The 14,697-nt window shown below is 47.5% G+C and overlaps 1 protein-coding gene across 8 annotated transcripts in view; it reads right to left on the bottom strand.

Moving 5' to 3' along the window:
• PECAM1 (platelet and endothelial cell adhesion molecule 1) overlaps window positions 1-14,697 on the bottom strand; it is a 79,600-nt gene that overhangs the window by 39,957 nt on the left and 24,946 nt on the right. For all 8 annotated transcript variants that reach the window (XM_045182498.2, XM_045182499.2, XM_045182495.2 and 5 more), the window contains 4 exons: window positions 14,256-14,404; window positions 14,144-14,170; window positions 4,408-4,701; window positions 648-950 (listed from right to left, as the gene is read on the bottom strand). In XM_045182498.2, the coding sequence (XP_045038433.2) occupies window positions 648-950; window positions 4,408-4,701; window positions 14,144-14,170; window positions 14,256-14,404 (773 nt within the window). The remainder of the gene's footprint in view (window positions 1-647; window positions 951-4,407; window positions 4,702-14,143; window positions 14,171-14,255; window positions 14,405-14,697) is intronic.

The raw sequence follows: 14,697 nt of genomic DNA, 5'->3' as shown, positions 1-14,697 counted from the left end.
CCTGACCAGGGTGGCTGAGTTGGTCAGACATCATACCACAAAGCAAGAGGTTGCTGGTTCGATTCCTGGTCAGAGCACCTGCCTGGGTTGTGGGTTTGTTCCCCGGGTCAGGGCGTATGTGAGAGGCAACCCATCAGTGTTTCTCTCTCATATTGATGTTTTTCTCTCCCTCTCTTTCTCCCTCCCTTTTCCCCTCTAAAAATAAATAAATAAAATCTTTTAAAAAATGAAATAGAATAGAATGGAAAATAGCAAAATGCATCATATATCAAGGTTAAGTATCATTTGTAAAATTTTGTTTGGGAAATTCACACACATATGCATGTATAGAGTGGGACAAAAGTAGGTTTACAGTTGCTCATATTGAAAATGATTCAATAATTAATCAATAATAATACAAGAATAAACTCTATTTCATGTACTCACAACTGTAAACCTACTTTTGCCCCATCCTGTATATATATAAATATATATTAAACTGTGTCACAGTTGAAAAGTTTGAAAACTATGGACTTAAAGGGACTAAGAACAGTCTTAAGAACAGTAGTCCAGCCAGAGCCCCCTCCCCTTCTCAATCCCAGGCTCTTTCCCCCCAGGCCAAACCAGCAAGTCAGAAAGAATGAGAAGAAGAAGAGCAGGACTCTGACCCCTCACGGTGACCAGGTCACTCTTGGTTGTTTCAGAGGTCTCCATGTTTGTCCCAAAAGCAATGCTGGCTGTACACAGGAAATATATGACGTGGTCCTGCTCCTCGACTGTGAATTCCAGTGTCACAAAATTCTGGTTCTGAGAAGTTTTTCTTTTCTGCTTGCCACTTTTTCTATCTAGTTCGACTTTTTCAACTGTGAAATGTACTGGGGCCTTTTCCTCTGGGACAGAACAATTGACCGTCACAATCCCGCCTTCTTCAGCCTCCTTCTTGTCCAGCGTCACTCTGGGACTGGACACTCCTTTGGGGAAAGAGAAAGTCCGTTAGTATCAGTTTGATTTCATGGCACAAGCTGAGTTGTTGTGGTTGACCCATCAAAAGTTCTTTTCTTTCCTTCCCAGAATACCCAGTGCTACCTACCAGGTAATTACTGAGCATGTATGTGCCCAGCACTATACCAGGTACTTTGAAACGTATAAAATATGTTTAAGACGTGGTTGGCGCTTTCAACATTTATAATCCCATTGGGAAGACAAGTCTTCCCAACTGAAACAGTTAGAAATAAAACAAAATAAAACAAGCCAGCCAGTATTCATTAGGATTACTGCGACGGTTGTTATACTTTTTGAATGCCAGTCACAAGCTAGATTGACTTTATATCCATGACCCCGTATAATTCTCATAATAAACCTCCTGAGGGGGCATGAAGGGTAAAATTATGCCCATTTGACAGATGAAGAAGGTGAAGCTCAGAGAGGATCAAGGTTCTTCCAAAAGCTCATAGCTATCAAGCCCGAGAGTTGAGATTCAACCCCAGGTCTCCAGAGCCAGAGGCTGGGTGGGAGGGATGGGAGAAAGGAGGGATGCATGGCCTCCCAGTTCAAAAAGAAAAACTGAAAATAACCGAGCCTCAGAGTGTGTTGCAGAGACAATGAGCAATGGGACGGCCAAGAAAGGAGGAAGCTCTCTCTGCCTGGGGGTTTAGAAGAAATTCTAGAAAGGAACAGGATCTGAGAGGAATGTTGGAGGAAGGGTGTTATTGGGGCAGATGATTTGGGTGGGGGCTAAGGACAGGCAGTTCAGGGTACCCACGCGCATGGGAAACCGCCTGGGCCGAGGTATATGACGGAGGGCCATCCAGAGCAGAGAAAGGTGGAGAGGAAGGTAGATCAGGTGGTGAACCAGGTCAGATTAGGGGGAGCTTTGAGGCCCTGGCTGAGATTAGATGTCCTGTCCAGGCCCCATCGTCTGAGGGTCATGAACTTCATCTTGGAGTCAGGTGGACTTGCTTGCATCCTAAACCTGCCTCTTCTGGAATGTGCCACCTCACCCAGTCACTTTTGAGGCTTATAAATCTTTTTTTTTTTTTTACCCACCAAGTTCAGAGACAGGAGGCTATCTGCTTGGGAAGGAGATCTGCTCTGTGTTTATACCACTGCTGTTCCCTGTAGCGGCCGCTGTTTGTGAAGGTGCTCCCCATTCACACCAAGCTCCCTGAGGGAAGGGGCTGTGTCTCACTCATTGCTGGGTGCTCAGTCTGGTCCAGAGTAGGGACTCAACAAATGTTTAATGAATGGATGGATTGCCTTTGTCTACCTCAAAGACCTATCATAATAATCAACCATTAGAAGTCAACTTCAGGGTCAAATAGATTGTGGTTCTGACTCTAGCTTTGCCTTTGATGAACTGTGAAACTTGAGCATGTCATTCAACACTCCAAGCCCCAGGGTCCACACCTATAAATAGGAGGAACCATGTTTCGCTCCCAGGGCTACTGCAGGGGTGAAATGAAATGTGTGTAAAGCACTTATAACCATTTATCTCACGAGAGCCTAATAAATAATAGTCCTTATTACTGGAAGTAATAACAGTATGAATGATTGTTCTGGTCTCAAAAGCACAAAAATGCAGAAATGACAGTTATGGCAGCAGCTGTCAAGGATGCAGGGGCTGAATTCACTAACTCTGCCCATTAAATCATCCAAGTTTTAAGAAAAATCCCCCTAAGTTTCAAAAGCCTGCCAGCACATTTCTTTCCAACATTTGTCCCAAACTCTTGGCCTGCCAATCTTTTCTCGTCACTAATGTAAATGCCTAGACCTGTTGGTTCCTCCCCTGTCCTTAGTGGACATGTGGAAGGCCGGGTCTGCATCTGTGTGGCAGTTGCCCCTGGTAACACAAAGAGCTGTCCAGCCAGCCACGCCCCCTGCTGCACAAAGGACACCCACGGAGGAATTGGCCTGGGGGGTGATGCAGGCTGACAAGAACGTAGTCAGAAGTTGCATACTTATGAAAGGAAAATGCCCTCGGACACTTGCCCACTGGTGCTTCCTGCTTCCTGTTGGCTGAAAGGGTTATTTTTTTCTAAGGATGGCCTGGCCCAGCACCTCATACATGCACCTCATTCAACACTTGGTTACTGAGTACACTCCATTCACTATCCCATTTAATCCTTAAAAAAACATCCTTTAAGGGTACATGTAGTTAACTAGTTGTCTCTATTTTAGAGACAGGAAATGTAGAATCCAAGAGACTGGGGCACTCTGCTGACATACCTCTTTCTCAGCCTCTGCTCTTTTACTCTGATGCCACATCTCTTTTCTCTGCCCTTGTTCCACTCCCAGCCAGCGAACTCTTCCCCCATCTTCTGGATCTGGACCCAGGGTCCCTTCCTCCAGACATCTCTAACTTCTCTAGGTAGAATTATTTCCTCCCACTTTGTGGTCCCAAGCCACTCAGATCATATAACTATTGGGCTATAATTATTTGTTTAAATGTCTTTCTTCCCTACCAGACTGCAACTGCCTCTGGAGCTGGGCCCCACCTGATGCATTTGCACGTCTTGCACTGATTTGTTTGCTGACTTGCAGCTTTTGGAAATGTTTCTTAAGGGAATGAATGAATGAAAGAAACTCTCTAACTCTGAGCCAAATCTCCCACAATGATGTCTCTCCTACTTCTCCATTCTCATCCGTTTCTACATCCCCTTTTTCATCTGCTTACTTTATTTCACAATCATTTGACTGTCTACTATGAGCCAGATTCTTTGTTCAAGATACAAAAATAGACCAAACACCACCTCTTTCCCCATGATCTCACAGTCCAGAAGAGCAGACACATGTGTGAGAAATAGCTGTAATATCAAGTGAAAGAGTAAATGTCATTTGCTGGGAACTCATTATGTGCTGGCATTAGGTTAAGCCCTTTCTTTACCTACAGATATCTTTTAATCCTCTCAAAATTCCCTGAGCTTGGCATTATTATTATTATCTTCATTTCACTGATGAGAATTTTAAAGTTTAGAGAGGTTCAGGCACTTGCCCAGATGGGAATCCAGGCAGACTGACTACAGAATCCAGTGCCAACACTTGGCCCAGTGGCTTTTATACAAATACCGTAGCCTGTAGAGAGGGCATAAGGGCTGTGAGCACCCTGGGGGAGGTCGATGTTGTTTGGGAAAGTGTCAGAGAAGAGACCGAGTGGAGTCTTGAAGGAGAAACAGTAGTTCACGAGGAGATGAGATGAAGGGTATTTCCCAGGAGAGGGAACAGCGTATGCAAAGACGGTGAGAAACAGCCTGGCATGTTGGGAGCATGGCTAATGCCTCCATTTTCAGGTTAGCAAAATGCCAGGCAGAGGAGAGAGAAAGGCGATGGGTGGGCAGGTAGATCCAGTGTCACTATGCATTCAATTACTGTTCATGCTATTGCATGGGTGAGCCTCATCTGCTTGAGCTACGTTCCATTCCGGGGACTCACCTCTGACAAACACCTCGTAATCTGACGTGGTTTTCATCTTGTTGTTCAGAATCACAGTGCACTTGTATGTCCCTGCGTTGTAGACCCGGGCTCGAGGGATGAAATAACTCTCCACGCTCTTCGTGGAGGAGACGTTGTGAAACAGCACGTCGTCCTTATAGAAGAACATCCAGCGCTGAGGCTGGGCATGAGCGGTGGTGCTGATGTCCACGACGCACTGCAGGGTCAGATTGTCCCCGTTTTTCACCTCCTGCTCTGGCAGGATCACCATGTGGACGTTGTTGATGGTGAAAGCTAAATGACAAGAGAAGGAGGGAAGACACGCCTGTCATCCCAGAAACAACAATGTCCGGGCGACCTCCACTACACTGGATTGGTATCATCCTGTGCAGTGCAGTGTCCAAGGGGCCCAAAGGGCTACAGGGGCCAGGTGGGGAATGACTCTGGCTAGCGGGTCAAGCACGAGAAAGTTGGTACTAAGCTTCTCTTTGTCCCACCGAGACGAGGTGGCGGTCTTCAGAGTATGACAAAACAAAAACAAAACCGGAAAAACCCTGTTCATGAGACATGCGCAGCCTGTGAGCTGCCACATCGTGGCCCCTGGAGGAAGCATGAGTTTCAGGCAGACAGGCATTCGAGTCCTGGTTCATCTCTTACTGTGTGACCTTGGGCGATTAACCTCTCTGTGCTCTGCTTCCTCATTTGGTAGATGGGGTGAGGACACACACTTAGTAGGTTGTTGCAAGGCTTATAGTAGAGGAGCAGGAAAGCACCCATACAGTGCCTGACATACAGGAATTGCTTAATAAAAGACAGCTGCCACTATGCTGAAATGGGGGGGTCACACCCTGGAAATTTCCTTCCTTACCCTAGCTTGACAGAATAGCAGAGTCTTAGCTGGCATTTTCTATCTGATGAACTTAAGGCCTCATCAGCTGGGGGAGGACTCGAAATCATGTCTGAGGCATCCACATGCTGTCCCCACCCCCATCCGCCATTGAGAAGAAAAGAGCACACATTCCCCTCTATGAGGGGATGAGGGAAATCTCTGGTCAGGCACCTGGAGCAGCTACCGTGCCCAACCAGCTACCCAGCCTCTGCCAGAAACCAGGCACCAGATCAACTAGCCAAGTGCATCATGTCTGGCCCGCGTCATCCAGCATCTAATATCCAGCAACCATAGGCTATCAACAGAATTCAGCTAACCAGAGAGCACGTTTTGAGACTTTTTACAATGATGGGCTGGGAAGATGAATTGCTTAAAACTGGATGCTCTCTGGCTATTTAATAAGTAATTTTGTCTGTTGGTTGGTTGGTGGTGGGCCACTGCTCTGAAAGGGTCCCAGGCTAGAAGATTCTGGACCATGCTTATTGGTCAGGACTTTTGTCCAAGCTTCAGAGCAGACCAGGGCAGGTCTGTCTTTTGAAAATCCTCTTGATCCTGCCATAGGTCCTTCTGCAGCCCACCTGGGTTCCTAGTTATGCACCTGGATGTGCCTCAAAGCACCTCTGCTCTACCTCCCCTGTGGCTTATTACACATGCACATGGATCTGGGCTCAGTCGGTGCTATAAAATATTCACTCTCCAAATTCCTGCCACAAAAAACAATGTCAAATATCTTGTGATCTATATACACCTAGAAAGAACAGACAATACGTGGGAGAGTTTGGAGGACAATGTATCTAAAGTCCATGACCTTAAAATCAAGTAGCTCAGCCTCTCAGAACCTCTACGCTTCTACACATCTCACCCATAAACTTACATCTTTCCCGTTCTAAGGAGGCTACGTATTTAGCTTCAGGACCGGGGGTTGAGAGTTAGTGTACCTGGTGTGTTTTATTAGCGGCCTGTGTCTTCTGTCTCCCAAAGTGTGAAGAAAACAATCATGAGATTTTAAGCTTTTATTTAAGTTTTTAAGTGGATAGGCAGTCAACTGTTTTAAACCCCCCAAATGTAAATGATATGATATCTACAAGAAACCCCAAAGAGCCTATTCACAAATCATCTGAAACAATGTTAAGTTTTAGGGGTGAATGGGTATAAGATTAATATAAAAAAATCAGGATAGTGGTCACTTCTGAAAGGAAGAAGGGAATAGGATTGGGAGGAGCAGGTAGATATGGATATGAGTGATGTTCTAATTCTTGGGTTGAGTGGTAGGGTCCTGTGAATTGTTACTAAAAACACACATATAAATAAAATGAAAGGCAATTCTGCATGGATCAAGGATGACAGTGTTATTAACCAAGTACTGTGATGTCAAAATCTGTGTACGTGAAGTGCAAAAAAGGAAAATACGGAGAGAAAGATACAGTGTAAAGTCTCTTTCCCGTTTCTGTTAAACCCAGTGCCCAGCTCCCCTGCAGAAGTAACTACTGATTTTAGTTGCTTGTTACCCCTCCAGCTAGTCTTTATGCATCTATAAACAAATACAAAAATAAAGTCTAATTTACTCCTCCCCGCTCTTTTACACAGGACACAACTCTCCATATACAGAGTGGCAGCTCCAAGCATGGACCTTACCCAAAACTTATGTAGCCCATTCACAGGCCAGAGATGGTATGGGACAGTGGGCGCCAGGTGTTGTTCAAGCAAAACAGGGCCATGTGGTTTAGGTAAGGCTCCTAAAAGTTCAATTCTCATCAGACACTTTGATAAGAGAAAAATATTCACGGGCCATGCCTGATGAATGCATATTATTAATTCTCCTGGATTAATAACTCTAACTCTCCTTATTTTTAGACCAAGGAAAATCTTCAGAAATCTGCATGCTTGGACCTCCTTGGTATGGTCCCTCATTGAATTATATTAAACAACCATACATAATTTTTATAAGTGGTCCTAGATCAGTTTTCAAGTAAGAAAAAGGTAAGAAAAGGCACAGCTAGCTAGCTGTCCAGAGACACCGGCAAAAACTGCCTTTCCCTTTCTTTTAACAAAGTGAAACCTTTTATCAGCAATTTAGAATTTAATTTCTCTACAATGTCTCAGGTGTTTAAATGAATACAACAGTCCACACCTGTCTCTTTCTTCTGAGCAATTAATTTGACCAAAAAAAAAAAAAAAAAAAAAAAAAGGCATCTGGTCAGGCCATGAGGTGGAACAAGGCAGGGGTTTAAATTCCAGTTGTTTCCCCGGCATTGATCATTAGACGCCCTGTCCCGTCTCTCTCTGTTCCTTGTTAGCTCCTGGTCTAAGGAGCCTGCTGGGTGAACTCTCAGTCCAGAAGTTTCTTTGGAACATTTGTAGTTCCCCACTGATTATTATGGTCCCTTCCCGGTCAGGGACAGGCAGGTCTCACTCCCCCTCCTTCATTTTAAGCCACACAGTGATCTATCAGGAGAGAGCAGAGAGCAGAGGTAAGTGCTGAGACAGACGGGCTGAGCCGAATGCCACCTCTGCTCCTCACACACGGTGCGGCTGCCGGCAAGCTACCCTGAGCCCCAGTCTCCTTACCCCTGCAACGGGCATGGCAACAGTGAGTGCGCCTGGGAACCCGAGTGTAGTACCGGGGTACGGCTCCCGGCACAGGTGAAGTTAGCTGTGTTAGTTAGTGAGTTATGCGCCTGGGAACCCGAGTGTAGTACCGGGGTACGGCTCCCGGCACAGGTGAAGTTAGTGAGCAATGTTAGCTAGATTCTGTTGGGCACGGATATAAAACCAACTTTTGAGTCTTGAGGTCTCTAAGCTCTATCTCAGTTCCTTATTTCTAGTGATTTTTTAAAAAAGAAAACCATTAAAAAAAAATTTCCCAGGTTAACTATAACGACTTCTCCAGGTTCCCAGGGTTGCACATCCCCCGTGTGGGACTGCTTTACTGCCATCATCCTGCCTAGAAGGCACACACAGGGCTGGCTGTGCCCTGGACTGGCACTCAGAGCTGGGTACAGCAAGAAAGTAAGTCAGGCGCGCCCGGTTCAACCCCTCCACCCCGCAGCCATTCCCTGGGCTGTTTCGCGTCTCCAGGCTACCACTTCCCCTCTTTATAAAATGGGAACACTAATACCTGCCTTCCCAGCACTAATGTTTTAATCTTGAACAGTGACTGAAAGCAAGGTGTCTGAGAACGCTGAAGGGGCAGAGAATGCATTGCTCACTGCCTGGCCCCTGGGTGGCCTTCCATTCCTTCCCTCTTCGTCACGCCATCCACGCAGCAGACATTTAAGCGGGCTCCTGCGCATCGGGCACTGCTCCCAGTGCTGGGGGTTTAGAGAGGATGAGATAGTTTCTGCCCACCTGGGGCTCACAGTCTGCGTTTCACAATTCTTCCCTACTCCAGTGGGCCTTCCGACCTCAGTGCCGTCCCTGCCTGGGTCTCCTCCTGATCAGGCCTAGTTCACTTCGTTTTTATAGGAGGGCCACCACTTTTTCACTATTTTAAAGCACCCTTGGGTAGTTTTCAGAGAGGATGATATCCACTAGCATGGGGAACATTTCGTCTTGCTTTTCTAAGCAACACTAATATACATGAGCTTAATAAATTAACTGGTAAGAACAGCACACTCCCACGGCCGACTGGAACAGACAAGGGAGACAGGGAGGAAGAAGGAAAAGCACTCTACAAAATTTATCAGGATATGTAAATCCAGCTCTTCAGCTTAACACAAAACCTCACTGACTTGATGCAACAAAACCAGCAGCCTATATTTTACCACCACTACCGCCACCTCCACCACAACCTCCTCCACCTCCACCACCGCCTCCTCCACCGCCTCCTCTACCGCCACCTCCTCCACCACCACCATCTCTACCACCACCTCTACCACCTCCACCACTGCCTCCTCCACCTCCACCACCATCTCCTCCACCACCTCCTCCACCTCCACCACTTCCTCCATCACCTCCACTATTACCTGTGCAATAGCCAGCCTTCAAGAAGGTCCCCAATGAGCCTTGCCTTCGGGTAGTCACACCTGCATGCGGTCCCCTCCCACATCATACCAGGGCTGGGCTCTTGACCAACAAAATACTATAGAAGGGTTGGTATGTCACTTCTGAGACTAGATTATAAAAGACATTGCAACTTTTGTCTTGCCCATTCTTTCCTTTTCTGCAATCACTCACTCTGGGCAAAGCCAGCTGCTGTGCCATGAGCTTCCCCGTGGAGAGGACCACACAGCAAGGAACAGCCACAGAGCTGACCTTTAAATCAGATCCCCTAGGTTCAGACAAGCCTTCCAATCGCTATAACCTTGATCAACATTTTATCTGCAATCTCCTGACAGACTCTGATTCAGAGCCACCCCACTGAGCCACTCGTGGATTCCTGACCCTTAGAAATTGTGTGAGATAATAAATCGTCTTCAGCCACTAAGCTTTGGGATCATTTGTTAAGCAGAAATAGATAACAAAGATACCACCCAACCAATTTTCAAAAATATTTACCTGATGATTAAGATAGCACAGAAGATGGAAAACGTTATCCACTTTATGGATAAACTGCCCAGGAATAGCCAGACTGGATTCCTGTGTGTAGGTCTCACTATTCACACAATTGAGTGACTGTTCACAACCTGGGCTCCCTGGAAGTTCATGGATGGGTGTCGAGGGACCCATGAATCACCTCTGATCATGTGCAGGAGTGCGTTTTTCTGGAGAAAGGGTACACAGCTCTCCTTCTAGAACCCAAACTTTTAGAACTGTTGGGATGGAAGGATGGGACTGCGAAACAGGCTAAAGAGGTCAGATCTCTTCACCCTGGGGAGATAAAGGCTGATGGAGAAGGATGCAAAGTCACCGAGTCACTACATCACCACATTCTCAAACCCTAAGACCCAGGGGCCTGATTTCCTCTACCTCCAGCGGATGCTGATGCTCCCAGGGAAGATGAGGCATTATGACTCAGCCAGCCACTTGGCCCTCCATCTGGAAATGACTCAGAAAGAAAGGTGGGGGAAGAGAAGGAGGAGCCACCCACTATTGTCAAGAAAATTACAGGGAGCCACGAAGCATGGAGTCCCTGCTGCACTTCAGCGCCCAGCACTGACCACGCTGGCCCACCTTCTGAATCTCAAGTATCTCCAAGTTTGGTGGGAGTCTCCTTCAATGAGACATTTACTGAGCACCTATGCCAGGAGCTGGGCTTACAAGGTGAATACAAAATCATCATTGCTGTCCCAGACCATGCAAGCTGGTGTGGACTCAGATAATTGGAGTATAGTGACATAAACACCAAGAGGAAGGGCTGCCCAGGAGAGGCCAAGGAAAGTCTGAAGGAAGTGACCCCTGCACTGAGTCTTGAACCAGGCCAAGAACAGGGGTGCTCCAGGCAGGAGAACAGCATGTACCAGGGCACAGGGGCATAAAAAAAATAATGCATCCAGGCACAAACAGTTACAGGAACCAGAGTATGGGGCCGGACAGGCCAAGAGAGCCAGGTAGGAGGTGCCAGAACAGAGGGCGTTGTCTGCTGTGCTGAGAAGCTGGACCCTGTCCTGAGGGTACTTAGAAGGGTGACAGGATGACACTGGAGCTTTGGAAGGATCACTGTGGGCTAAAGGGAGAGACCAGAGGCCCATGAACAGCTTGGACAGGAGTTCAGGTGAAAGCTAATGAGGTCTGAGCTAGGGCAGCTGCAGTGGGAATGAAGGGATAGACTTGAGGAATATTTAGCAGACACGAAAGGACTTACTGGGGGTGAGGTGAAAAGTTTCTGGAACTAGACAGTGGTGATGCTTGCAGAACTAAATATCATTAATAAATTTTATGTTATAATGTGTTTTATTAAAATTTTTTCAAAGATTTATTTGAATATGGGGGTTGAGGCAAGGAGTAGGAGGTAAGTTTCCCAGATTAGGCACCCAGGAGGATACCCAACTAAACATCAGCAGAAAGAGATAAGCACAGAGTAAAAAGTCACGGTGGTGAGACTGTTTTGGGGGGACCTGGGAATCAACTAGGAGGAGATGTCACCTACTAGCCCCATGTGATGCTCAGGGGAGAGGCCAGGGCTCAACTGGACCAGGGCGGCGTGTGGAGGTGCAGATAGCGGGTTAAGCTCCAGAGAAGATAAGACCGGGGAGGCTGCAGGGGGTGGAGGCAGTTCAGACCTTCAGGAAAGTCCAAATCTACCTTGGGGAGAGGGAGCGTGTGTCACACATGTAAAGAGAACACCAGGGAAGAGGATCTAGGAGGCCAAGGAAGGAGGCTTCGCACAAAGGCCGCATAGGGCCCCAAAGCTGAGGGCTTGGAGCGTTCACTGCATTTGACATTGGAAGGCCTGTGCAGGATCCCAGTGCAGGGAGGAGTGGGGGCCACGGCCAGACTGTTAAGTGAGGGGTGCCTGAGAGGTGAGGAGGCACAGACAGTGAGTGTAAACCAGCCTCCAGAGAAGTCTGACTGAGGAAGGGAACAGATGGATAGGGCACACGAGATGAGTGGAGGGGGCAAGTTATGTGTGATTTTCCTCTTTCATAAAAAAGTAAGAGCTACCAATCATATTTGAGGGGAAAGAGACAGAAAGGGGGGAGATACTAAAAGTGGGATGGGAACTGAAAAAATGATAGAACGAGATCCTGGGGGGCAACTCGAGGGCTTGGCTGGGAGCCCAGGTGGACAGGCTGGCCCAGGCCAGCACAAGCGGGGAGGGGCAGACATCTTGTCTGAAGCAGGAGGGAAGCCAGGAGAATGGGTGGGGAGGCAGATAAGCCTGCAGCTCAGGCAGAGGGGAAGCTGAGGAAGTTCCCTCCAGACAGCACTATTTTCAAGGTGAAGGTTGAGGTCATCTCCTGAGGCGGGCAGCTGGGGTGGGATAAGGGCCTGAGATAAAGGAGCGGCAAGTGCCAAGGCTGACCCGGCACCTCAACCACACAGAGTAGGCTCGTAGGTCACGCATGTCAAACACATTGACAGCATGGCTTTGGGTGGCGCGAGGAATGGGAGATCTGGATCATAGCCCCCACTCCACTAACACCCCGTGCTGATCATGCTCAAGTACCTTCTGGCTTTCAGGCCTCAGCTTCCTCAAGTGTTAAAACAAGGCAGAGGCCTGAGGCAGCAGTGGGGAAGGGGACAGTTCACTTCCATTTGAGATGGGGAACGATTCACTTCCATTTGAGATGGAGCTGGGAGGTCCTGGGAAACAGGATGTCCAGAGCAAGAGACAGAAACCCACAAGCAGAAGTGATAGCGGGGTGTGGTTGGACAAAAGCTGGGGGGAGCGGACTGGCGCGGACAGAGAGGGCGGTGCAGGAGCTGGGATTGTAAAGATGGGGAGGACCAGGACTGCATATTGTAAACCGTTATTTATCACCATATGCCAGGGCCAGCCAGCCACCTCCTTTAACCTAATGTCATCCTCACACTGACTCTATGATTAATCCTCTTATCATCCCTTCTGTACACGTGAGAAAAGGGCTCAAAGAGGCAAAGTACAAGTGGCTTTCAATAGTCCAGTCAGACCCTGACCAGTGTGGCTCAGTAGGCTGAGCGTAGTCCTGCAGAGTGAAGGGTTGCCAGTTCGACTCCCGGTCAGAGCACATGCCTGGGTTGTGGGTTCCATCCCCGGTTGGTGCATATTTGAGAGGCAACGGATCAACATTTCTCTCTTACATCAAGGTTTCTCTCCCTCTTTTTCTCCCTCCCTTCTCCTGTCTCTAAAAATAAATAAATATATATATTTTTAAAATGTGTTGACTTAGGCCCACGGCTGCAGGCAGATCAGGTGGGTTTAGAGGAGGGTTGAGGTGGTGGAATTTCTAGTGTGACGCCCCACCAACTGCCTCTCGAGCAGACAAGTCGGTTATTTCTCTGGAATGTCTCTGAGGTGCACAGACATCATCAGTTACCAAGGGTGATTAGGATAGTGGATGTTCTGCCCCCACGGGCTCCCATGGGCATCAAATGCCTGCCGAAGCACATGGGCAATTGAGGGGGAGACCTGCAGAGCAGCTTTGCTAGCAGCCACACCAGCCCTCTTGTCCTGGAGCCCCTGCTCTGAGCCCTGGCTCAACAAACCAGCATCATCCAGGTCCATTGCCTCCCAAGAGCCGTACAACTATCTACAACCCAGTCGTCATCCCCATTCTTTGCTGACTGAAGTGACCCCTGACAAGGGAATCCTGCTCTATGGGCTCTCCCTCCATGAAGTCCCCAGAACCAGCCAAGCCCTCTCCTTCACATGGTCCCAGCTGAAGCAAAGCCAAATCTGCTTATCCTAAAGATTCAAGATCAGCTCCCAAGTGGATGGCAAACCGGGCTTCAAGGACAAGCACCCCTCCTTGTATACAAGCACACAATATTGCAGGTTTAATTGCAGCCCCGTGGGTGGATGGGAAATGAAATCCAATATGTCTTAGATCATTTAGGAGAAAAAAATCATAACAACAACTTAAACTATATTCTGTCTTCATGAATCTAACAAATTGATTACATTTCATTTGTGAATTTAAAAATCGGGGAGGGGGTAAAATATGAAAATGAGATATTTATGGTAGGACAATAAGAAACAAATTATGCAATCACTCACTTTTTTATCACCCCTCAACCCCAATATACAGCAGTTCACTAGGATCTAGAAAATACAAGCTACGTCTAGAACACGCTGATTAGAACTTGGCTAAGAACAAGGGGTTTTTTTCCTAAAACCTTCTAAAAATGCCAGAAAGCAATAAACTTTAGCTCTCATTTGGAATATGTTTTCTCAGTTGTTATAAACATTAACCTGAGCAGTTTGACACTGAGTGTTGAAAATCACAGAAAGACGCAACAAATCTAGGTAGAAACTTTACAACTTACGGTTTTCTTGAGCCTCAAGGCTTGAACCTGGAAAAGACAGAAGAAATATGTTGACTTCATTAGCTTCATTTCTCATGAAGTTTAAGTGATGTTGGAAGAGACTAACACTCACAGAGCAGAATTGTCAGCAGGACTCCGAGCCACATCTTGCCTTCTGTGGTTAATCCCAACAGCATCCTGAAATGGGCAGTTAGTCCTGCCTTTGGGCCATGCCCCTGGGGCTGAAGACACTTCCCATGCACAGCTGATGAGAAACTGGCCCTGTGAAAAGCAGAAAGACCACTCTGGCAACTTCTCCCAGCACAGCAGAAAGACCGGCTGCGATGCTGGTCAGGTAATGGCGGCCATTGCTGGAAACCGGACACAATGCCTGGGCTGGCCTGATATCCCCTCAGGAAATGACTGGTCTTCCTGAGGGGCCACCAAACTCAGCTGCTTTGTTTAGTTTTTAGGGGGGGAAAAAGGCACAAGTGGCATTTCGCCTCAGCTTTCCTGACCCTCCTCTGTTGCCTGGGTTTGGAGCCCTTTCTCCTGGCAGAGTAAGAGGGTTCCTC

Source organism: Desmodus rotundus, chromosome 9 (assembly GCF_022682495.2).
Source record: "Desmodus rotundus isolate HL8 chromosome 9, HLdesRot8A.1, whole genome shotgun sequence".
NCBI lineage: Eukaryota > Metazoa > Chordata > Mammalia > Chiroptera > Phyllostomidae > Desmodus > Desmodus rotundus.
The sequence above is the reverse complement of the archived record's forward strand: the minus strand, read 5'-3'. Positions and strand labels throughout refer to the sequence as shown.